At 37.7% G+C, this 26,680-nt stretch overlaps 1 protein-coding gene across 1 annotated transcript; it reads left to right on the top strand.

Annotated features, from left to right (window-relative positions):
• COX18 (cytochrome c oxidase assembly factor COX18) lies at positions 1-26,447 on the top strand. Its single transcript, XM_083377247.1, has 6 exons — positions 1-550; positions 1,318-1,418; positions 2,390-2,553; positions 18,259-18,380; positions 24,609-24,716; positions 25,940-26,447. Exons 1-6 carry the CDS (start codon positions 209-211, stop codon positions 26,105-26,107), a joined length of 1,005 nt encoding a protein of 334 aa, XP_083233373.1. The 5' UTR covers positions 1-208; the 3' UTR covers positions 26,108-26,447.
• The last annotated feature ends 233 nt before the right edge of the window (positions 26,448-26,680 follow it).

Here is a 26,680-nt window from a genome sequence, read left to right as displayed (position 1 = left end):
CGCCGCTGAAAATCGTCAGCTATATGGTCCTTCACTTCCGCTCAAGCACAGCGACAAAGACGCCTTCAAAAACCGGAACCGGAACTTTCAAAAGCTAACGCCAATATTTCCCATTGAGATGTGCGGCCTTCAATTTCTAGATAAACTACCCAGTCAAATATTAGCTTAGGCCTTGACGATAGGGGGCGTACGCATTCTGACCAGCAATATGGCGTCTTTTGCTGGAGCGAGAGTGGCTGTTCGGGTCGCCTACGGGCTGCGCTCCCGCTCCTGCCTCGACGTCCTTTGCCGTTGTGGGGGAGCTCGATTCCTTTCTACGCCCACGCCCGCCGGGGGAGTCGAACAAAGCCACACAGACCCTTCCTGGGTTGGAACCTGGTATGAGACGTTGTCCTCGTCGGTACCTGTCGCGACGGTAGAATCGGGTTTGATAGCTCTGCAGGCCGCATCTGGACTGCCCTGGTGGTCCACGGTGTTAGCAGCTACCGCCATCCTGCGCACTGGCCTCACCCTTCCTCTCAGCGTCTTCCAAAAGCGCGTCGTCGCCAGCGTGAGTTCACAACGCCACTGAGCGTTGGTAGAGGGTTCTTGTCCTAATAAAATGTGCTTTATTTACGAAATGTGGAATTAAAGGAACAGGTGATGCTTCCGAGGAAAGTGGGATGCACGTTTGTTACACTGATTGATATTAAATTATGACAGCATATAAATAGGAAAATTTAGATGCGTAGTCCAGATTCTGCTAAGGTCTTTTATGTACCTGTGAAAAACGTGGCAGCACAAAGAGGGTGGTACCTACATGATCATGAATAGGATTCTTTTGGATTTGCATGCTATGTAAGTACAGTTTGAGCTCCTGAACTTCTAGTGAGTAACATTAAGTTTATCAAATATATGAAGTGATATGGATATACCGATGCATTGAGATTTATGGAATATATTTATTTTAATGAAATTATGAAAGCAATGTCTTTAGTCTGGATAAATGTCTGTGCGTCTTCCTTTTTCTTTTTTTATTGTGCACAATACTTTTTCTTATCATATTGTATTTGTCTATTTGTTATCTTCCACAAGACCTTCCAACATTTCTCATTTTGCCTTTTCATTGTTTGTACTTTATGATATACACTAAAACCTCCATTAGAAGGAAAGATAACCTTAACACAAATCTTGTGAAAAATGTCACATGAAGTATAATGTAGTGTTAAGGTGCTGACCTAGAAATTAGAAGACTGGATGAAGCATATATCTTTAGAAGATAATATCTGAGAAAGTGTGTACTTTATATAACTAAGACTTCTGTATCTTTTCAGCTAGTTAGAAAAATTGCAACCTGAAATTGAATACTTAGCCAAACAGCTCCGTTATGAAGTTTCACTTTCTGCAAAGCAATACCATTGGTCTGAAAAGGAGGCTAGGTAAGATCATTTGAATACTGTCTCTAATAATCCCATAAAATACCAATATATGTTTTTCAGTATTTCATATTTGGATTGGTTATCTGAGATTGCAAACTTAAATATTTGCAAGATACTTTACTACATCCTATTATTTATACAGTAATCCTATTGTAGGTCTCACTCTGGGATTTGGCTTCCTTTTCTATATTTTTCTTCCAGCTATTTGCATATTTTTTGATTAGCATTTCATAGAAATCTAAGTAAACTGTTTCTTCTGATCTTTCCTCCTTTATTAAAAATATTTTCTTTACACTCCCATTAGCTGCTTCCAGATATGACTATTTAGATTGTACATATAATGTACAAAATTCATGTGAAACATTTGTCCAGTTTGTCTGCCAAAAGTTTCTCAGAATCATTCTCATATCAATTAAAATTAAAGAATGCATTCTCTGCTTTCAGTATACAATATAGAAAGCATCTCTTTTAAGAAAAAGGTGAGAAATGAATAAGTTTAGTTTCCAAATTTTACAGTATCTGTTCTTACTGTGACAATCAGGAATAAAAATAGAGTGTCATTAACCATTATTTCTGTATGAATACTTTAAATCTTAGAGGCTTTTTGCTGCCATCCTTAATCTTAAAATTTTAAAAAGCAGGTGGTCATGTTGTTATTGAATTATCTCCTGAGTAGCTGCTCCTGAAAGTCAAATGTTTTCCACAGGTAGTTACATTAAAAAAAAAATAGTCCAAAATTAATGGTTGTAGTTCCACAAGGCATAGCTTTAATATAATGTGCTATTCTTTCTTACCTTAGAAACACTGCTAAATTCTAATTCTAAACAATCTCCCTATTGCAACATTTAAAGTCAAGATAGGCTTCACTTGCTATGTACTGAAGTTCTATTGAACTCTGTATAAGTAGCCACTTTAGTTCAGGACTGTGCTGTTAACCTATAATATTATCTTTTATTTGTCTTTCCATCCAGGGCATGCTACAGGAGAAATATAAAAAGAATAGTTTCAGAGTTATATATTCGAGATAATTGTCACCCTTTCAAGACAACCCTGCTCATATGGGTACAGATTCCAATATGGGTCTTTGTTTCTGTAGCTTTGCGTAACTTAAGTACTGGCAGAGGAGATTCTGAAGGTAACAGTTTTGTAGTATTACTTACAATATATTGTATTTTCTAAAAATCTTTTCTCAGTGATTTACTTTCTTAAAAGAAACATTTCTTTTCAGACTTAATTTATTTTTTAGCTTTGCCATTAAATATTTTTTATTCTGGGAATGATTACAGCAAGTATAATTAATTAAGCTGGTATACCGCTTAATTTGCAAAGACTGGGTACTTCGCAATAGCCAAATAAAGACATTATAATAAAATGGCAAGTATGACAGATGGAATGAAGCAGGGAATCTCACTCTCCTTCACTCTTACCAAAGGTTGGTGAAAAGCCAGGATTTCACCAGTATTCTGAGCAGTAGCAGAGAGGTCCATCCAAATCTCTCTCTCTTTTTTGGGGGGGGGGCTCATTCCAGAGACAGGCAATAATATACTTCCTGAGTCCTTTTAAATGGAAGCTGGAGCATAGCAACTCTGCAAGTTCAAAGTAGTCAGAGGCCACTTTGGGAGGAGGCAGTTCCTCAAGAAACCAGATCCTATACCATGTAGGTTTTATAGATAACAACCAGCACCTTGAATTGCTCCCAGAAGCAATCTGCCAACCAATGCAAGAGGTATGAAGCAGAAGTGTTACATGAGCATACTGAGAAATGCCATCACTGCTTGCACTGCTGCATTCTGACAAGTTGAAGCTTTTGAGTAGTCTTCAGCGATAGCCCCATATAGAGTGCATGAACCATGAGTTAAATAGTGCACAGATGATTGTCTGAAGACCCCCAAGTCTAAAAAATTGCATAACAGGAACATCAGGTAAAGCTGTGCAAAGACCCTTCTAACTACAGCTGTCACCTGTTCTTCATGCAGGACCTGGGAGTCCAGGCAGACTTCCAGGTTGTATACCAACATGGAAAGGTGAAATAGTATGCCATCCAAAGGCAAAGATGGAATATACTGAGATCTGGTTAATCCAAACACTCCTAGCCACTTGCTCTTGGTAGGATTGAGTTGGGGGTAGTTTCTTCTCCTCCAAACCTCTTCAAGGCACTAGGATAGAATCTCACCAGCCTCACTTAACTGCCCTGGATATATATTATTATATAACTGGGTATCATCAGCATACTGATTAAATCAATTAAATCTTTAAATGCTGATGGTGCTAAACCCAAACGGACAGATCACTTCACCGAATGGTTTCATTGTATTTGTAAATTGCTAGTAGAATAAAAAAAATATTTTTAAGAAAAAGAAGAGACTTTAGGATGCATAATACTTGTACAGAGTCAAGACCACTTATAAATAAATTGCTACTAAAATATTATATGAAGGCTGAACAAGTCAAACATTGCATAATAAAATGGATGCAAATTTTTAATTCCAAACTATAATTTAAGGGGAAATTGTTATTAAATGTTTTACAGATAGTACAAAACATTAATAGAACAAGAGATAAATCATAGAACAAAAATAAACATTTTGACTCAGCCTTCCATCCTTCCGAGGTAGGTAAAATGAGGACCCAGATTGTTGGGGGCAATTAAGCTGACTTTGTAATAATGCCGCTTGGGGGGTGTATGAAAGCCCTAATAAGCAGGCATATACATAGAATGAAGGCTACTGCTAAGCTTGTAAGCCGCCCTGAGTCTTCGGAGAAGGGCGGGATATAAATGTAATAAAAATAAAATAAAAATAAATAAATATATGATCCTCACTTGCCATTTGAAGATACCCCCCCAAAAAAAACCTGTATGATCCCATTTTGAAGTTACAACTGCAGCACCCCATGATCATCCTTATGAATGGGAGGTATGCTGCAGGCCCTCCCATTCCTTCCCTGCTAGGAACCCCATAGCACTTAGGCCAGATCCCCACATGCCTGTTATCCATTGTACACTTATTTTTTGAAAATCCCTGAATTTCATGTTGGGCAAGGCCACTCATGTATTGGCTATGTAGTTGCCTCCCAAAAGCAGCTGCCATTGGCAGGTGGGCTCTTCCCCTCCACTGGGCTACTTTTAGCTTTGCAAAGTTTTCTGCTTGTCTGCTTCTAGAGCAGCTAACAGGCCTCAAAAGACCCCCTCTACCCATGAGGCACCCTGTGTTTCACTTAGTAACCCACATGTTCATTCATGGGCCACATCAGGAAGAACAGATCATAGGGGTTGTTAAGCAAAGCTGTCTCACTTAACACACATCAATATGAGGCTGTAATGGGCAGGCTTGATTACACTCACAGGTCGAGAACTATCGGTATGTTGGAATTAGATTTTTTAAAAATCTCAAAAGTACTGAAAAGAAATATTGGTAGTACTCAGCAACCATAACTTTGAACAACTATTCAAAGTTACATCATCACTGAAAAAAGTGACTTACAACCAATCCTTTCATTTACAGCCATAGTGGCATCTGCTTGGTCATGTGATCAAGATTTGAGTGCTTGGTAATCAGCATGCATTTAGAATGATTGCAGCAACCTTATCACCATTTGTGACCTTCCCTGACAGCTTTCAACAAGCAAAGTCAATGTGAGAAGCTGGATTCACTTGCTGCATGATTAACAGCTGCAGTGATTTGCTAAACAACCATGGCAAAAAGCATAAAATTGGGTACAATTCACTTAAAAATCAAGTGCAACTCAGTTAAAATTCTGATCCCAACTTGTGGTCACAAGTCAAGAACTACGTGTACACGATATATAAAAAAAATCTCAAAATTTAAAATGAATCCTCAAATATTTCTAGTAGAAGTAGTTCTGAAATGTCTGAACAAAAAATATCAGAGATTATTAAGGTATATGTTGAGAGCCATGAAGATAATTCTGACACAACACCGGAAAAAATACATTTTGTCATGACCAGATGGGGAAATGAAACATGGAATAATGGTAAGGACAAAATTAGCTACCGGTAATTCTCAACATATGGCCATAATGGTCAGTTATTTTGTGTTTCTTCCATTTGCGAATAATTACACCAACTGTTGTCACCTTCTCACCAAGCTGCTTGACAATAGTCTTGTAGCCCATTTCAGCCTTGTGTAGGTCTACAGTCTTGTTCCTGCCATCCTTGGACAGCTCTTTGGTCTTGGGCATGGTGGAGAGTTTGGAAACTGATTGATTGATTGCTTCTGTAGACAGCTGTCTTTTATACAGATAACAAGCTGAGATTAGAAGCACTCCCTTTAAGAACACTCAGCAGGATATAACTGTATAAGTCCAAATTAAACCATCCAGTACAACAACTAGATAGAAGGATGGTTGGAGTCGTCATTAGTAGAAATGTCAGTCTTAGATCAAAATTGGGAATATTAGCAATCAAAGAGGAGCAATAACTACAACTTATGAGAAATATTGAATTTTATAATAATTGTATTTACAATTATTTCAAAAATTACAAAATTTCATTTTAATGTATGCTGATTAGTGTACATTCAAAGTGACAATAAAGTTATTATTATTCTATTATTATATTCTACACAGGAAGCATAGTCAATAGTGATCCAGCTCCCAAAACAAGTTGATATTCAATACCCTTATTCCTTAGTCAACCAACCCACTCAGAATATTCTGCTTTCGGGAGTCCTACACAGCTGGCTGGAAAGAATTGGTTGATATGGACTAGTGAGCTTCCTATGTAAATTTGATATAATAGCCATCCAAGAAACCTGCCTAACTGAAGAGGATGAATTAGTACAACTTCTGGGCTTTCGGGGATGGGCTTCCCCTACCCGAAAAACAAAGAATAAAGGGCAGCTCTCTGGTGGACTATGTATTTTTATTAAGCAAGAATTGCAATGGCAAGGGGAGAAACTATATAATGATAAGTTTTCATATTTTTAGTTGTGAAATTTAGATATGAGGAGTTTGAATTAATATTGGTAAATGTATATGTTCCTTCAAACACATCCCTGTATTATAACTCGGACTATTGGACATGTTTAGAAGTCACATTAGATGATATATCCATACTGTATCCTCAATTCATAATTATACTTCTTGGAGATTTTAATACTAAATTAGGTGCATGAGTTTGCTGAAAAGAAAGTATTCCCAAAGGAATTTCTTTCCCCCCATACATCATTTAATAGTTGGTAAACAGTGTGTTTGATGGGTTTACATTTATAAAGAAAAATCATTAAAAGTTGGTTTCTATAATCCATAATCCACATAGTACATTTAGTTGATTTTCCCTTTTCCCAAAAATGTCTTCTTTGCAAACCTTGAATTAATACACTTCTTACTATTTTGATAAATAACAGTTACATATATATTTTTCCCAATATCCCTAGAAATAATGATCACATCAATATCTAATCATTCTGGTTGCCTCATCTTATATCCCGTACATTCCTTATTTAAATTTGTTTCTCCCATAAAGTTCAAAGTATTCTTGCTTGTTAAGATCTTCTCAACAGTTAATTATATTTAAAGATTTAAATCCATTTTTCCCATATAAATAATCTCAACACTTTTACATTTCTTAAAGAATAGGTAACAACAGTAAACAAAAGGAAAAGAGCAAGAGTAAAGAAACATAAAAAGTAAAATACTACTTAAAATATATATTCCTCCCAAGCTAATATATATTCATCCCCAAAATTTCTTATCTTTTTAACCATAATTAAAAATATATTTAATCTTTAAATATTCCATTTAATGTGTCTAATCATCTAATCCTTTAACTCTTATTCAAAACATTTTTTTCTTTTTTATGCCTTATAATTTCCCTAAATTCAAACACCTTTAATTATCTAAAACATTCCTTCAGCTAAGCCATTTCAACAGTATTATATTATTTATTTTATTTTTATTATTTATTTTATCACATTTATATACCGCCCTTTCCCGAAGGACTCAGGACGGTTTACAGGGTGAATTAAAAAACAAAGATACAAAAGTTAAAAACAGATTAAAAAAAATTATATTCGTCCCTGCATAAGTAAAACCCCAGTTAAAATTAAGATTAAAGCTAAAATTAGAATTCTCAGCCTTGGCCAGAGAGCTCGAAGAGCCAGGTCTTCAGGTCCCATCGGAATGAACGGAGGTCGGGGGCAGTCCTCAGCTCCACTGGCAGCTGGTTCCAAAGGGCAGGCGCACCCACTGAGAAGGCCCTATCCCTGGGTGTCGTCCGCCAGCAATCTCTTACCGGTGGCACCCTGAGAAGACCCTCCCTGTGGGAGCGCACTGGACGAAGGGAGCTTGATGCCGGCAGCAGGTGTTCCCTCAGATATCCCGGACCCAAGCCAGGATAAAAAAATAAAATAAGGGGGGGGGGGGGAAGCATACAGTATTATTTAAGGAATTCATCCCTCTTAGAATGACATATGTATTCAAAATCTTTTCTATTTCTTTAATCATATTCAAACAAATATTTCTTTTTTAAATATTCTCTCTGGTAAATCCCATCATCTATTTTCTTAATTTTCACTTTAATCTTTTACTTTGACCAGTATCTTTTTGATCAATTTGTTTTGCTGAATCAAAAAGTTTTTCCATTTATTCATGACTGTTGCTGTAAGTATAAGAAGTAAATTGAATAAAGTGTCTTTATATGAGGCTTTTGCCTTTCATGTTTCTTGAAAATCTTTTAAGTTTAAGTTTATTAGATTTATATACCGCCCTTTTCCCGTAGGACTTCTTCTCTGCTTCTCTTATCACTTCCTTTCTCTCTGATGTTTTCAACATCTCTACATTCCATTTTATCCAATCTGTTTATTTGTCCTCAGATTTATTTTGTAGTCTTAAGGAATGAGTTGAGACAGGAGACAGGTAAAGGTAATTGTGATGATAACTCAAATAAGCAGGGGGTCATGGTCTGAGATGAAGAACTTGTTTTTGACAGGGAGAAATGCGAATCAGGTATTACACATCATGCAAGAACAGAAAGGCATCAAAAAAGAGAAGCCACCTTCTGGTTGGTGATTCAATTATAAGGGATGTAAATTTAGGAGAGGACACACAGGTTTCGAAAGAGGTCAGTTGTCTTCCAGTTGCTACTGCCAGTAGGGACAAGAAGCGTATTTTTAAAATAGTCAAGAAGGCTAGCAAGGACTATGATGTGGATACTATTGTATATCTTGGCACTAACGATCTTTCCCAAGAAGATGTACTCTGTGCAGAGTGATTGCCAGAGCTTAAGGCAGGAACTTAGTAGGATAGGCTGTGGGCTTACTTTTTCAGAGATTGTACCAGTGTTTAAGGAGCAAAATGGAAAAGGTCAGCATATAGCAGAATTCAATATGTGGCTAAAGGAGTGGTGTAAAGGGGAAGGCTTTGGTTATTCTAGTCACAAGGTCTGTAGGTGGTCCAATGAAAAAATGTACAAAAGAGATGGTTTGCATCCGTCAAACAAAGGGTCTGAGTTACTTGGCAATAAACTCACAGATTTTCTGGAGGAATATTTACACTGAACAACGGGGACAGTGAGTTAATTGATACAGAACATTCCTGTCCCCGGCAATCTAAAAAATTTTAGGGTTATCAGGGCATGTAACATAGGGGTGTGTATGGACAAGAATATCAACTTAGCTGTCAAGCAAAATCAAGCTTTCAATAGTGAGTGTCACACCAAGTACACTAATCAGACAGGTGGTAAGAAAATAGGAGAACTCAGGCACCACACATGTTATGTAGAAAGTAAACACAGGATCAGTCAAAAAGGACTCAAATGTCTATATACCAACGCACAGAGTATGAGCAATAAACAGGGTGAATTAGAAATTCAGGTAAATGAGGGCAGATATGATATTGTTGCCAATACGGAAACATGGTGGGATAAAACCCACAAATGGAACACATAGATAGAGGGATTTAAATTATTTAAAAGAAACAGACCAAATAAATCAATACACTGTCCCCATTGTTCAGTTTAAATATTTCTCCAGAAAACCTGTGAATTTATTGCCAAGTAACTCAGTCCCTTTCTTTGATGGATGCAAACCATCTCTTTTGTACACTTTTTCATTAGACTAGCTGCAGAATTGTGACTAATATAACCAAAGCCTTTCCCTTTACACCCCTCCTTTAGCCACTTATTGAATTTTGCTATATGCTGGTCTTTTCTGTTTTGTTCCTTACATACTGATAAAACCTGTAAAAAAGTAAGCCTACAGCCTATCCTGCTAAGTTCCTGCACCAAGCTCTGGAAATATAATCCATCATTAAAAGTTTAAAGAGTAATAAAGCCCAGGTGAGTATTTTTTACCAGCAGAACTATTTCAAAAACTCCCCGATTGGTGGGGTTCATTATTATAAATAACACCTGCCATATCCCATCTGGGTGGAAGGTGGCAATAGTTGTCCCCGTATACAAAAAATGGAATAAAAAGGATCCTAGTAATTATAGGCCCATCAATCTGATTGACATCGTAGCAAAAATATATGCTAGGTTTCTTTTGAATAGAATTGAAAACTAGGTAGAGGAAAATAATGCTTGTAGAAGAACAAGCAGGTTTTAGATGAAGCCGATCTACCATCAATAACTGTTTTGTCTTGAACCACCTAATTGCCACATTTGCCTATAAGAGGAAACCCTTGTTTGCCGCTTTTATAGATCTCACAGCTGCATTTAATATATTAAACAGAGAAGTACAGTGGAGTAAATTGACAACCCTTGAAATAAAACCTAGACTGCTGGCTTTGATTAAAGCCCTTTAATACAGGCAATTGTTTGAAAATGCGGTATGGGGTTATGGGTGTAATCCTGACTAATAGGATTATACAAATAAAGGGGTAATACAAGGCTGCATTTTAGCTCCATTTTTATTTAATTTATACATCAATAACTTGCCAGATTAATGAAAGATCTCATGGTACATATGTCAATGGTCCTAAATACGTATTGTAAGATCTTACCCTATGCAGATGAATTATTTTATTATATTCACAAGTAGGATTATATAGGCTATTAAGAGTTAGCTCCTGTAATCAAGATAACTATTAGTAAATTCACATAAAAATTATGATTTTGTGCTTCTAATTTTCATGTCGTGGTGGGACATACGCAGGAAGACAGGGCTCTGTCTTTTGTGTTTGATTTTACCCTGCTGGGGACCCTGGAAAAGGTTGAAAGTTGCTCCATAGAGGTGACAAGCAAGGAGGGGACCCTCATTTGACGTGGGAGGGTAATGGTCCTTCTGTTTGATCTGAGGAAGCCCTCCAAACCAGCAGGGGGAAGACTGTCTACATTTGTGTAGCCAGTCAGAAGCTGTTGACAACAGAAGACAATAAGCACTTAGAAGCAACCTTATAGCAATGTGGATGAAACTGGATGAGACTGTATCCTCTCTTTAAGACTTTTAAGACATCTATCTGGAAAAAAAATGCCCAAAGCAGTTTCTACCAAATTCCCTCAGGAAAAGAAAAGTGGCAAATTAATTACTTGGGAGAAACAGAGAAAATTACAAGATTAATTTGGAATTAATATGCATTTATAGCTTTAAATTTGGGGACTAAGTTGTTTTTGAGACTTTTTCTTTAAAGAGATTTAAAAAGCTTACATTATAAGTTGAGATTTAAAAAGCTGGAAAATGGAGCTAATTACATCTAGTGGTGAAATATGGCACTATAATTTGTTATGTCTAAAGGAAACTTGGCTTAAAGCCCAGATTTGCTGACCTTGGAAGCTTTCACTTTTTGAAGATTGCAGCTGGGAAAAAGAACTTTTCTGCTTGTAGTTGGGGCAGAGACGATGAATTATTTTGAAACTGGCATGCCTGAACTCCGAATATAAATATCTGACTTTCAGAGTTGTGTTGTGGAACTATTTTCATGCAGGAGAAATACACTTCATTGGCTGAGATAATGGAATATTTTGGATTACAATTCCTTTTTAAAAAAACAAGTTTTATTGGTTTTCCAGTTAAAATCTACATATTTAGAAAGTATCATAGTGACTGGGTAATCAGAGTTTTCAGTATATAATTCAGGTTACATTGTCAAAACATCTTTCTCTATTTCTCTTAACATTTCATACAACAAGTTTAAACTATTGAATTTATAGAAATAGCATGGTCAGTTAAAAAATTTGTCAATTCAATCTCATTGAGATATAACTATGTCCTGTTATTAAATTTTATCTAATTTTAATTTTAACTATAATATTCAAATTTAGCTTTTAACATCCCAAATAATATTCACAGCCCAAATTTCCCTTATTTCTTTACACCAAAAACTGTAGCATTTAACATATACACAATGGCTGAATAGCAGTAAACATTGCCTGTTTCACATCTTAATACATCACACGTTATTGATAAGACCACAGTCTATGTTTATCAATCTACATCTACTTATACACAGCCAGATTCTGTTTTAAATTTTAGCTAATTCCTAATTCTTAAATCAAACGTCTTTTAACATCAAACTTGGGATCCGTAAGCCAAATTTCCATTATGTCAGTGTACAAATTATAATCTCTAAATTAAGCCTAATAGATACGTAAACACATTTTAGTTCTATCTCATAAACATTTTCTATTTTAGGTCCTGATAGATCACTGATTGCTAAAGGAGTAGCCTTTAATGGTTCTCTAAGAACTCGCTTTTTAAATCTAACTCTAGATTTCTTTTTTTGCCAATCAGGTTTCCAGACCAAGGCCTTTAAATTGCCAGATGGGTCTCCCTTCACTCCAATATATATTATTTGAATCGAAGGAGGCCATCTAGCCATCAGTGATCCACAAAAACCAAACCATTTGTAATCATTATGTTGTTGCCTTTAGTTCTAGTCTCTGTATTTGCTCTGAAGACTTTATCTTCAGTTCAGTCTGGATTCCTTTTTCATCTGGGTTCATCTGCTTTAAGTAGAGAGTCTTATGCAGTTTTGCAGTTAATGCTTGGCTATCCAGGCTTTCAGGAAACTGTCTTTGTTGATCTTCCACCTACTCTATGTTAGCATCACTATCTTGCACATAGTATACTTTTGAAGTTGTAGGCTCTTTTGATGAAGTCAAGAGTTGAGTATTAAGTTTTCCCATAGTTTGTTGTTGGTCCTTAAGGTTATTTGCCATAGTGATAGTTTCTTGTAATTTTAAAGTTGTCGGTTCTTTGGATAGAGTCACGTTTTTAGTATTAGTTTTTTCAATATCTTGTTGTTGTATCTTGCGTTCCTCTGTCTCAATAGTAATTTGTTCCAGTTTTGTTATATTCTGAGTTCTAAGTTTTTTAGTTAAAGTCTGGGTTACAATTTGTAACTTGGAGTTGGCACTTAGATTTTCCAGTCTGGAGATAAACATCTCAGTGACTTTGTGGATTGTTTCTAATATGAGCTTGTAATCAAGCGAGATTTGTGGCTGATCAGTCTCCATTTTGAAATAATGGTAAATAGTCCTTAGTGGAGGCTAATTTTTAAACAAAAGTCAGTAAAAGTTCACCTCCAGCTGTTTCAGGATTTTATCTTTAGCTGATAATATCAAGGGCAGTTCCAAAATATAAACAGGTTTATTTGCCAAAAATATTCACTTACTATATCAGGTTTGGCCACAAAATGTCCCCAGCATACTTAAAACCTGTTTCAGACAGAGTAACTTCATCAGTTTTTAGTCCTTTTAAGTAGTTCTTTTCTCTCTTTTCTTCCTTTTTTTAATCAGACAGATAGAATAGTGAGTTTCTGTAAGAATAGGAGTTTTGGGTCGCCGGAAATAGAGAGGAAGTAAGTCGAATTAATTAGTATTGAATAGTATTATTCTGTTCAAGGTTCTTTTTTCTCCCAATGTGATCAGAGGCCGCCTTTAAGGAGGGTGGGGAAAAAAAGGATCCCTTTCCTCGCAGGGGGAAACAAATTCAAGAAGCTTTTAGCAGGAGAAGGTAAACAATTAGGAAAGGAAGAAGGCAATCCTCACCCAGTTTTCAAGTGCTTTGTTGTAATTTTGGCTTCGGCAGGAAACGGCTGAAGGGATGGGCCATGGGAGTGGCCAATCCTTTCTTTGTCGGTTCGGAGAGACGCTCCAAGCTGGTGGGAGGGTTGCCACCCTTCTACCACCGACCAGAGAGTCCTCTCCCCCGCTTGTCACCCCTACAGGGTGTCTTTTGACCTCTTTACAGGGGTCCCCCAGCGAAAGAAATCCAGACAACGTGAAGAGCGTTCTCCTGACACGTCTAGCTGTGCCGTGATCCAGAACTGGAAGCCAGATTACAAATCCTTGATTGGTGAACAATTTTTATTATAAAGACCACCTACAAAAAATGAAATGGATGTCCCATACCCAACTCAAAATGGTAAAAAAATCTCTAGCACCTGTTCTCCAAGGCTTCAATTTGATATACTACCAAGAAAATATGGATGAAGATCAGAAAGAAATTCTCTCCGTGCTGAAATCAATACAAGAGACTATTGCTTTAGTTCATGATGAGACTAGAAATAACACAAAGGAGATGAACAATTTTATAATCTGAATTTACAAACTCAACCTAGAAAATAGAAGGAAAACTAGAGGAAGCAGATTGAGTACCTAAAGGAAGAAACCAACTGACAGATTCAGACAACTGAAGTCGGAGCAATAATATTGGAAATGAAAAAGACATCTTACCAAGCAAGAATTCAGGGTATATTCAAGAAGGAAGAAGAACTGATTGAATGGAAGATAGAGTTGTTAGGAGAACTGTGGTGAATTGGACAAAGAGGGAGGCTGTTTAATGAATATCAATGGGTTATTTCTTCCAAAAATACTTGTAACCAAATGTTCTTTCTTATTCCAATGAATGAACCTTTATTGTCAAAGTACAACCATGTATACATTGAGATTGTCCGAGCCTCCCTTCATGCCCCCCCACCACAACTCACAGTGGCAACAAATCCACCATCTTGTTACACCCATGTGAGCTAATTGCACACAACACACCAGCCTCACAAGTGAATCATACATAAAAGTTATTTCCCATTGAAGAGCCTGACAGCCCATGGATAGAAGCTGTTCTTCAGCCTGTTGGTACAGCTGGCTATACTCCTGTATCTCCTACCCGATTGTAGGGAGAGCAAAGAGGTGTACTGACCAGGGTGTGAGTCCCTGAGAATTTTCCTCATTCTTCCAAGTTAGCGAGCCCTGGCAATGTTAACAAAAATAGAGCAAAAATTACTTGATGATTCAAATGCACTGACTTGGAAAGTTAATTGACAAAGGAAGAAAGCTAGAATAAGAAGAAAATAGAAGTTTTGATCTATTAGATGGGATATTATATTATTAACTAGAATATGGTGCAGAATAGATAATTGCTAGAAATAGAACTATTATAACTAAAAAGATAAGATTTATAACTAGAATTTTGGATTTTGGTATGAAATAGGAAACCGCTAAGAAGTTTGAATAAGAGAAGCTTTTGGTTACCCAAATATAACTTTGAAATTATAAACAATAAAGACATTTTGAACACTGATGGGAAATTAAAATTTAAAAAGTGAAAGCAGGATATTGATTAAACATATGGATATTAAGTGCAAATGCAATTGACATATGTTTCGGTTAGAAAAGTAATCTAAAACTAATATCGATATTATGAGAAAAAGTAACAAAGATGTTGATATTCAATTGTATATTTACTAATAACAATAAGAATTGTATTTGTTTAGTGCAGGAAAATAGCTATTACCGGAAGAAGAGAGAAAATATTTGATGGTGCAATATTGGATCTAGATTGAAGAAGTTAATATACACCACTGAACTATTAATGGACTCAGACAACATTTTGTCTATTAAGTACTTGATTGTAAAAATAGAAAATTAATAAAATATTTGAAAAAATTATAATGTTTGGAACACATCATCAGACATAGATGGCAATTGGGTGGTGAACCAATTAAACAGGTTAACACCTTGTATTTAGGTGTAACTTTTTCCAAGAATGGATGCTGAATTTGCCATCATCAACGGAATGCACTTGGAACAAAAGCTCATTTCAGTTTACTGCTTAAAGAATCATAGTTACCCAGGGTCCCTACCCCATTAATTAAAGTATATAAAGCCAAGGTTACCCCTATGCTCTTGTATTGAGCAGAGGTTTGGGGTCTACATTCTACTATATTAGAAGAAACACAGTCCCAGCACCTGAGATGTATTTTAGGTGCAGATCTAATGACATCTGCAGCAGCTAGAGCTGAATTATACAATTCATGCACTGTCTAAAATCAGAGCATATAACTACTGGTACAAAATCAATGAAATGGAGATTGATAGATTCTCCAAGTTATGTTTAGTAGAACAGATAAAATCACAATTACAAACCTCTTGGATTACTAAACTGACAGATTTTGTAAGAAGCTGTGGCCCTCTTGTCTCTTGTGCAAAAAAGCTGCTCAAAGAATCATGGACATAGAAGCACAAGCAATATAGCCACTTTTAGTAAGGCTAGTAACTTAAAATGGCTGAATAAATATAAACTTACTTTTCAAACAGACAGCTATTTAAAGTTACAATTGCCTAAATATTTTAGGGAGATATTTATGTGAGCAAGTTTCAAACAGCTTGATACAATGGTCAGATATGGGAGGTTCCATTCTATACCATATGATGGACACATCTGCATTTGCAGAGCGTTAGAGGTAGAAGACGTGACTCACATACCATTGGATGTTGTTTGTATAAGAGGGTGAGAGACATACCTTGGTTCATATATTAAATGCATGACCCATTGAGAACAACATATCTTATGTGCGGCCAGAAACTGAAAAGGATATTTAACATGGCAGTACTTGAGTAAAATGGTTCAGTTGAGATCAGCATATGTTAGCCTGATTGGGGAAGATTGTAGCGGTGATACCAAGATATAATTTTATCTTATTTATTAAATTATTGTATTTTATTTCAATTTCATTTTAAATTGTTTTATAGGATTTTATTAATAATTTATGTTTGTAAATCTGTATTTGATACGGCCTATGGGCTAATCAATAAACTAAACTATACAAAATCCTTGATTTACAACAGCAATTAGGACCAGAAATTTCCATTACTAAACGATGCAGTCATAAACTGAATCCCGTGATCATTAAGCAAGGTAATTTCCTGCCAGCTTTCTACAATCAAGTTACATATATATAAACTAACAAATTTAATATGAATGTATATGTTATAGTAAAAAAAATCAAAAGTACTTTGAATATATGTTTAGAAATTCAGATTTAACTCTTTGAAAATCAGCCTAACCCAGACATGTCAAACTCGCGACGTTGCGTGACGTATCGGAGCTTTTTCCCCATTGCTGGCAATGGGGTGGGCACGGTTTTGTGACGCATCCGGCCCATGGGCCGGCAGTTTGACACCTGTGGCCTAACCTTTTGATAATCCTAGGAGAAACAGTTACTATCCTACATTTTGGGGAGGACAGATGCCAAGGCCTGAAGGTGTTTTCCATCATTGGATTGGTCCTCTGGAGTTGTCCCTGTAGGAAGTGTATTTTATTAAAATCCTAAAATTTCTAAACCAGAGCTTTTCTCCAAAAATATTTGGGGATTGATACCCGATGCTATCTAATTTCTTTCTGTATTTTTGATTGTAATTTTAATTTGTATTGTTAGATACTGTTTTTATGTATGCTGCCAAAAGTCTAGGAATTGCTGCAGGGTATAAATGCAATATTTAATATGTAGTTATTTATATAATATGTAGGTAAATATGTAATTTATGTAATATGTACATGTTATATGTAAAACAGCTCTTCATAATACAGATTTGAATAAGAAATGAAAGAAATGTAAATATCTCTTATTGAAGCCAGTGCATGGGGAGAAGTACAAACAAGATCCAACATAATTATCCAAGTTTTAGTGCATTATAGTAGAGCAACAAGAGTTAATCAGCAAAAGCATTTATTGGATATTATATACAGGTTTTTTTATGTGGTGCAGCAAAGAGCTTTGCATAGTGAGCCAATTTCGTGTAGTGTTAAAGCCTCAAGCTAAAAATTGGAGGACTATAAGTTCTAATTTCACTATGATTGCAAAGCTAGCAAGGTGAGCCAGTCACTTTCTTTTAATCCTGGGAAGTAGGTAATGGCAAACCACTTTTGAAATCTTGTCAAGAAAACTGCAGGGACTTGTCCAGGCAGGCACCAAGAGTCAATACTGATTCAAAAACACTTCCTATATAGGTGTGAAAACTGACTGACTCTCTCAACTCAAACCACCTTAAAAGGGTGTCGTCGTGAGGAAGTAGAGGAGGCAGAAACATTATGTGTGTATGTGTCAGACAGAGAAATTCTATAATAAAAGGTCTATGTCAAATGACCTATTTACCTTGGAAGCTGTTGAATAATATTTAATATGTAAAACGTGTGAGCATAATTATCAGTGAAGTTATGTAATTCAAAAATCTGAATTTAAGAGAAAAATTGCAGTGACTTCTCAACTATTGCTTTAGTCTAGCCCTTTGGTATATCTAGCTCTAGTGCAGACATGTCAAACACAAGGCCCGGGGGCCAGATGCGGCCCGCGAAGTGGTTTCATGTGGCCCGCGAAGCCATCCTGGAAACAGTGAGGGAATGGCCCCCACTGCCTTGGCCCTGGCCCAGAGACCCTCAGATCTGTCCCATTGAGTTTGACACCCCTGCTCTAGTGGTTATATATCTAATTCAGTAGGAGAGAGCCAACATCCAGAAGTTGCTGTTCCTAGTCCTTTTTGCAATTCCTAGTGTAAATTCCTAGTTTAAATTTGTTGTATCCATTCTATATCAATGCTCTAAAGTATTTGCCATATTTACAGTAAATAATAATAATATGCCAATTATTTGTGTATTTTCAACAGGGCTTTTAATTCAGCAGCAGTTTTCCACAGGAGGCATACTCTGGTTTAAGGATCTCACTTTACCTGACTCAACTTGGATTTTGCCAATCACTCTTGGACTTCTCAATCTACTGATAGTAGAGGTACTAGATCTATTATAAAATCATTGGGTAGATTAGAACTTGTACTGCAAGTAGCATAACAACTTATAATTTATTTATTCTTATATAGTTCTAAATTAATACTGGCTCCTCAGTTTTCAAAACACTAAACAGGATATTTAGAAATAAGCACAGTGTCCACAGTACCTATAGAATTAGAAACAGCCAATTATTAAACAAGTTATATTGTACAGAGAGGAGGATAGCAGTAAATAAAATGAAGTTAGTGCTGGTATTTGCACTTCTACATTTCAGACCTTGGTGAAATATCAAGATGCTATCCCAGGAGCATCTTTATATTTAATTTTCATTTGGAAATTGTATGCTTTTGCTTGATTTCAATAATTCCTGACAAGATGAATGTTATCAGAAGTGCAGTGACTGCTGCTGCTGACTATATTGTAGATTTAAGATTCAGATTGCACCTTAGACATAGACCTAATTTATTAAATTTGTATACTGCATGACTCTCAACAACTCTGGGCTGCTCATAAAAATTAAATTACATTAAAATTAATGAAATGTAAACAAAATTAAGATAGACGATGGCAAGCTGGGAGTGGGATACTTAATAGTAACCAAGAGTGGGTCATACCATATTCTAGTTTTCTTACTTTACCACATGTAATGATTTATAGTGTCCCATCACTATGTTCACTGGAATGTGGTTGTGGGCGTCAATCAAAAAATGAGTTAAGTAGTTCTGCTTTCTCCCTGTTGCTTGTCACTTTCTTGCCACTTTCACCCACTAATGGACCAATCGTTTCCTTCACTTTGTTTTTACATGTTGAAAGCAGCTTTTTTATTATTTTTGACTTTGATTGCAAGCTTTAGTTCATTTTGGGCCTTAGCTTTCCTCACTTCATATTTGCTGTTATTCTTCCTTAGTTATGTGCCCCTCTTTTCACTTTTTATACTTGTCCTTGTTTATTATAATTCCAGATCTCATAGACAGAATTTAACTTAATTTCCAGGGCAAATGTTATGTAGATAGTTGATCTAAATAACTAGATCAGGGCTTTTTAACCGGTGCTATGTGAACCACCAGTGGTACTTTGGCACCTGGCAGTGTTGTGATTCCGTGCCAGCCAGTGGACCCAGCAGCTTAGTCTGGGGAATCAGAGGAGGAGGAGGAGGGCCTGGAGAGCCATCAGAGTCAGAGGACGGCTCTGATGAGCTCCAGGACTTACAATCTGATGAAGAGCCTGGCCCCTCCACTCGTGCTCAGGCTGAGACCCAGCTGTGCTAGGAAGCTGAGTCAGACTCTAAGGACTCACAACTGGAAGACATCATAGACACTTGCAAATGCCATCAGGCAACAAGAGTAGGACAGAGAGAAGCAATGGGGCGGCTCCAAGGGAGGAGGAAAAGGCATTGAGAAGGCACACCTTGGGGCTGCATAATACAAAGGGAAGGTGTGGGCGGTGCTGGTTGCTGAAGGCAACCGTTTGCAAAGGACTCAAGTTTCATGGAATCATGTTCTGTTTGCCTTGCCTGTGAACAATTCTCTGTTTGAATCATGTTCTGTTTACCTTTGGACAATTCTCCGTTTGAATCGTGTTCTGTTTGCCTTTGGACAATACTCCATTTGAATTGTGTTTTGTTTGCCTTTGCTTTTGGGACATTTTGCAGGTCTGTAAATAATAATAAAAGGGGTTTGTTTTTCCTGCATTTCCAGCCTACTTGTTAAAAGAGGCGTTTGTCCTTGTGAGTTAACAAGGACTCACATAGGCTGGGACAGAACGGGCAGGTGGCACGTGACTGTCCTAGAGAAGTGGTAGGGGGGCAGAGAGGAATGAGCTGAAGTGGCGACAGCACCGCACAAGCCTGAGGGAGACACAGCTGGAGCTGCAGGGCTGTCGGAGCTTGGCAGAAGCACCAGGATCAGTGCCAGGCTCCAGCTGATGGCGTTTATGGAAGCTGGAAGTGCGCTGAAGAGAAGAGGAGGGGGAAGAGAGGAGAGGATATAAAAGGAGGGTTTGGTGGGAAAAGGCCAACAAAGGGCAGCCTCCGTCCCGCCCCCTGGGTACGTGAAGAGGAGGCAGTGAGCACACGGCATCCCTGCTGACCGTCTGCTAACCACTGAGAAAAATAAAAGGTAAGTGGAGCGCTTCCCCTTCCCCCAGGGCTTGCGTACTCGCCGCCTTTAAAAAAAAAGTTTTATTAGTTTTCCAATTTAACATCCAAATATTTAGAAAGCATCATGGTGACTGGGTAATCAAAGGTTCAATAACAGAGTTTTTAGTACCTGTCTCAGGTTACATTATCAGAAAATCTTTCTCTATTTCCCTTAACATTTAATACAACATGCTTAGACTAGAAAATTTCTAACAATAACATGCTCAGTTAAAACAATTATCAGTCTGTTTTTAGTTATACATATCCATATCCTGTTTTTAAATTTTACCTAATTTTTAATTTTGATTATAGTATTCAAGTTTCGTCTCTAACATCCATAATAGCATCTATAACCCAAATTTCCCTTATTTCACTACACAAAAATTATAACATCTAAAGTAAACCTAATACCTATATAGGTAAATTCTAGTTTTATTTCATAAACATTTTCTATTTCTCATCCTGATACATCACAGCTTACTAATACAATAACCTAAATTTGTCAATCTATTTTTACTTATGCATATCCATGTTCTATTTTGAGTTTTATCGAATTCTTAATTTTTAATTAAAGTATTCAGATTTAACCTTTAACATTCATAATAGCATCCATAACCCAAATTTCCATTGTTTCACTGCACAAATTGTAATATCTAAAATAAGCCAGTAAATACATAAACATATTCTAGTTTTATCTCATAGACATTTTCTATTTCATAACCTAATAGATCACACCTTACTAAAAGAATAGCCTTTAGTAGTTCATTTTTAAAAAAACCTAACTTGCGCACTCGCCACCTTCTCTGGGCACCCTTGGGGGGGAGGCAGAGATAGCAGGGGGGCCCTCGCTGGCTTCAGGGCTGCCCCATGGATCTAAGGCTGAGCGCATTCCAGCTTTAATGGCCCCCACCGGTAGATGAGGTCATGCCCGCTCACTGACCTAACCTCACAGCCACCAGGCTTCCCTTTCACCGGGACGCCCCTGCCTGTGTGAGATAGCGATGGCCGGCAGCAGCATGGCCACCAGCAGCACTGGCAATCTCTCCACCTCCCGTCATCCTTTTCTGAGCAGGAAGGAAGGAAGAAGAGAGCTGGGAAAGGGACCGCCTTCTGAGCGCTTCTCAGGTTTATTTTATTTTTAGCAGCCAGAGGCTCTGGGCAGGAGGCTTCCCATTTTGACCCCTCCCCATCATTGCTTCTGTGCCTAAAGGGCCTCTGTATGGCTCTCAGCTCACCTCTCCCAGACCCGTGCACGGTTTGTGCGTGCGTGTGTGTGTGGGGGCGTCTCACTCCTTGCAGCCCTGCGCTGTGACATTGGGAGGAAAAGAATGGGAGAGACGAGAGAAGCTGTGATGGGAGCTTCTTGCAGCCTTCCATGGGGCTGGGGGCAGGAGCAGAGGGGAGTGATGGTTGTGATGCGATTGGCGGCACATTGAGAGAAAGAAACAAGTACTTCAAGGAACAGTTTTCATTAGTTTGCAGCCTGCCATTGCAGAAGGTCTCTGTTGAGGATGCGGGGCTGTAAGGGGGTGAGACGCCACCAACTGCCTGCGCACACACACAAAAACACATGCACGGGTCTGGGAGAGGTGAGCTAAGACCAACACAAAGGCAACAACGAGGGAGAGATCAAAATGTGAAGCCTCTGCCCACCGCTGCCTTCCTGCTGTCACCTCTGCCTGGAGCCTCTGGCAGTTTTTTGTTTTGGTTTTTTTAAAAAAAAAAGGAGGGAGGGAGGGAAATGCCCCAGTTCAAAGGAGAAAGCAATTTTGTGTTCTGTTTTGCCACAGACAGAACTTTGTTGGCAATCCAAGTTAACACTGGTATTCTTGAATTGTGAGCTCTTAGGAAAGTATCCCCTCCTTGTGTGTTGCTAACAGCCATTTCCAGTGGGGAAAACAGGACAAAGCAGAGGGGAGAAAAATATTTTCCTTTGCTATATTTCCAGTCTGAATTAGACCAAGGCACGGTCCCTACAAGAGAGCCCTTTTAAGGATTATGTATTAATAGAAAAGCAACTAAGCTACCTTCGTTCCTAAATGCTAAAGCTGTTGCACATAAAAAATGGAGGAACTCTGATCAACTATCTCAGCCACTATATTGACAGTTTTGCTGTACTGTTGTCCACTAAATGCAAGCACGGGGTAAACTGAGCCTGGTTTTTCTCAATCTTTTAAGTGGTCACAAACTACTAGCAAAAGTGGCATTTGATCACAAGGCAAGGAGGCATCAAGAAATGTTTTCCTTTTGCATTTGAGCATCCAAGAAGAGACAGGAAAGGAGAAAAGGAAAGAGGAAAAACAAAGAAAAAGAAGGAAAGAGGGGAAGAGAGCAAGGAAGGAAAGAGGGAAGAGAAAAGAATGAAGAGGGAAGGAAGGAAGGAAGGAAGGAAGGAAGGAAGGAAGGAAGGAAGGAAGGAAGGAAGGAAGGAAGGAGATTATAATGAGAAGAAGGGAGGCTCTGAAGGAAATCCTGCCTTAGCACTTGGCTACCAACATCCCTGCTGCCTTTTCACCATCCCCTTCTGGCCTAACCTGATGGTCTCCCATGCTATTGCAATAGATGCTTTGGTTACAAAGCCAGATCTCCTCACATGATGAGGGAGTGTGCCTCCCTCTGACCCACACACTTTGCCCTCCTGCAACCACCATGAGCAACCTGGTCAAGGAGAGTGAGCACAGCAGCAGCAGCAGCCTTGAGGAGGTAAGTGCAGCCAGTGCCCCTCAGGAAAGTGGGGCTGGACTGGGTTGAGCTGCACAGTCCTGGTGCTCTGGGAGCTCGAGGGCCGGGCTTGGTGCTTGCCCTCCGCTGCCCAGGGCTCTGGGCAGCCTGCACCACCGTCTAGAAGTCCCCTGCATAGCCCAAGAGGGACGGTGAGGCTCCTCTGTTGGACTATGCCCTAGTGCCCACCTCAGTCCCACTGTACTCCACTGGAGACCCCTGGATCCCCCCTAGACCCACCCGTCCCCCTACAATTGCCCCCCAGCCATTGACTTCGCTTGTCAAAAGGTTGCAAAAGGGGATCACATGACCCTGGGACACTGTGACCATCAGAAATATGAATCCGTTGCCAAGCATCCAATTCCGGAGATGCTGCAGCGGTCATAAGTGTGAAAAATGGTCATAAGTCACTTTTTTCAGTGCTTTTGAACAGTCACTAAGCGAGCTGTTGTAAGTCGAGGACTGGCTGTACTTTATCACTTTGTTCGGGGGTTTTCGGTCATCAAATTTTTGACACCTTAGGTGACTGGTGGTACTCAAATATTGCCTTATCCTAAAAATGGTGCAATCGGTGAAAAGGTTGAAAAGCTCTGAGCTAGATGGTTGCCTACATAGGTTTAATTTGTAGACCTGCAGTCCATATCTCTGTAAAGTTCATGTAGCTACTTTAGGAACAAACTGCTTTAGTATGTATGGATATCATTGCCAATGGTTATTTGTTTCTCATACTGTAGAGATTAACCTTGAGTCCTTAGTCTGAAAATATCTCAGACATTCTGGGTCATAATAATTGACATAAATATGACAACCTGTTGTGAAACTTCAAAACAAATGACTATAAAATTCATTCACAGTACTAGAGTGCAGAGTAATTTTGCTCAAAGAAAGGAAATTGTTTAAGTTGGCAGCATGTGTAGTTTTACATGTGATGAGTAGTTTGATATAAAGAACACAATTGGGAATTTTAAAATTTTGTAAATGAACTTTAAAAGATACTTGGTAAACATATTTTATGCTGATATGGATCTAAAAATACATACAAAATCATAATAGAATGGGTTCTGTCAATTGTACTTTAATTTCTTACTTGGCATCAGTACCTCCTGCCCTTATCTTCTCAATTGTGCAAGTTAACAAAAATTTAACGTATGATCATTTCGGTATTTCTATTATTGTGTTTGATTTATCAAAATCTCTAATTCTTGACTTGTAATTTTTTGTCATAAGGCCCTCCATCATACTGTGGAATACTATGGCTGTAAAAATTTAAGTGTAAATATGGAAATAATCAGCTAATTTGTCCAGGATATTATTCAGTAAATATAATCCTAGTTGATATTTTTTCTTGCTGTTTCTAATTTGTCTTTCCAGATTTTTAGTTTAAGAAAAACTGAAACATCCCGGTTTTGGAAGTATGCTACCAACTTTTTTCGAGCAACCTCTTTGTTAATGATCCCCATTGCTTCAAATGTTCCATCAGTAAGTTTGTTAGTACAGTATATTATATTAGCTGCAAATGGTCTTTACTTCTAACATTGAATGACTTGATCTAAATGTTCAATGTTAGGGGAATCATATTATTAAGAATATTGTTTTTCCTTTGCATAACCAGTAGTTTGGCAGTTTGATTCCCACTGGCTCAAGGTTGACTCAGCCTTCCATGCTTCTGAGGTGGTAAAATGAGGACTCAGATTGTTGGGGGCAATAGGCTGACTTTAAAACACTTAGAGATGGCTGTAAAACACTATGAAGCTGTATATAAGCGCTATTGCTATTTTAGATTGGTATTTCTAGCTTATCAATACTTATAGTGTTAAGTGTTTCCTACATTGTGTGACGGTTCAGTAGGGATTTGAATTCAAACCTTCCTCTCGCCAAATCAGATTTTGTATTAAACCCATTGTGCCCAACTAGTGATATATGTGCCACAGATGGGATTTGGAAATCATCTAGAGCAACAGCCCCCAACTTTTTGGGCACCAGGGACCAGTTCCATGGAGAGAGGTTTTTCTATGGATCAGAGGGCATGGTTTCATGTGCTGCCTGCATCCTGCAGATGGGGCTTTGCTTGTTTACATGGCCCAATTTCTGGCATGCTGCAGACCAGTGCCAGTCCATGAACCGGGAGTTGGGGACCCAATTTAGAGATCTTAAAATAAGACATTAAATCTTGCTAAACATTATTATGCATATTCTTTGCCATATAAATGACCTACTTGGAGGAATGTCTTTTTGAGTCAGTCAAGGTAGGATATAAAATGTATATAAGTTGATTGGTGATAAACGGTTGTGAATTTTAATGCTACATGACAAATGTGAAGATAACAGTCTGACATATTAAAATCAATAATTTCAAATGCTGTGTGTAAACTATGGTTTACGAACCTCAGTTTTTAAGATGGCTTCCTGTGTAGAAATTGCTGGATATTTCAGTCATTGTAAATAGGATCTCATGGAACCATGGGTTATTCACTATTTCTCATCCTAATATATAACACATTATAAAAATAAAATTACAGGAGTATACACCTTGTTTATCATTCTGAATTCCTAGGAGGAAAATGGGATAACACTTTATTCAAGCTTTTTTTTTCACTTGTGGATATTCTTAATGAGGGATGTTAAGGCGACTATTTACTTGGCAATAGTACTACTTTTATTCACTTTGTCAAAATTATTATGTCCTTTTTCTTTTGTTTCAGATACTAGCTTTGTATTGGGTATCCTCCAGCTTCATAGGCCTTTCACATAACCTTCTGCTGCGCTCTCCTGCTTTCTGTAAATTATGCCATCTACCTCGGACCAAGTCAGATTCAGACACTCCATACAAAGATATTGTTGCTGCTTTGTCCATGAAATATTTTAAGTGAAATACATGATATTGAACCAAATGATTTTTTTACTTTGTGAAATTGTATTATGAAGCTAACTTTGATAGAGTGGAGAAAGTATATGTCCCTTTCAGACAATTATTTTGTCAGCAAGTAGACAACAGCCTTAGCTTTCAATTCAGTACATGTTTCTAACTTATATGGAATTTCTGAAATCTTGCAGCTTTTTCTGAAAAATCATTTCTTGTCTTTGTAGGTGATGTAATTGTTTTAATATTATGTGTTAATGTTTGTTTCTTAATCATGTTGCCAGCTTAAAATACATATTTTTCAGTATGATTGTAATATGTTCATAAATTAATAAACTCGTTTTCAGATATTTAAGAAGTGACCTAAGAGAGAGAGAAAATAAGTGTCATGTCCTAACCTACCTCAGATGCTGACGTGTACATACACACATAAGCAGACATGTGATTGTCAAACAGAAAAGAACTTTAGGAGTGGAAGTAAACAATAAAGCTCCAAATAGCTCCCATATCAGACTTTGGACTTTGTTGCAATTGACCACATTTCAGTCCAGACCTCCTAGAAAATAAGTTTCTTGCACCCATA

Source organism: Vipera ursinii (assembly GCF_947247035.1).
Source record: "Vipera ursinii genome assembly, chromosome: Z".
Taxonomy (NCBI): domain Eukaryota; kingdom Metazoa; phylum Chordata; class Lepidosauria; order Squamata; family Viperidae; genus Vipera; species Vipera ursinii.
Note: the sequence above shows the minus strand (reverse complement) of the source record. Positions and strands in the feature narration are given on the sequence as shown.

Excerpts from the sequence above, each read along its gene's own strand:
- COX18 (XM_083377247.1), top strand. The coding sequence starts at position 209 with ATGGCGTCTTTTGCTGGAGCGAGAGTGGCTGTTCGGGTCGCCTACGGG. Across the intron at positions 551-1,317 it reads AAAAGCGCGTCGTCGCCAGC|TTAGAAAAATTGCAACCTGA; the intron begins GTGAGTTCACAA and ends CTTTTCAGCTAG. Across the intron at positions 1,419-2,389 it reads TGGTCTGAAAAGGAGGCTAG|GGCATGCTACAGGAGAAATA; the intron begins GTAAGATCATTT and ends CTTTCCATCCAG.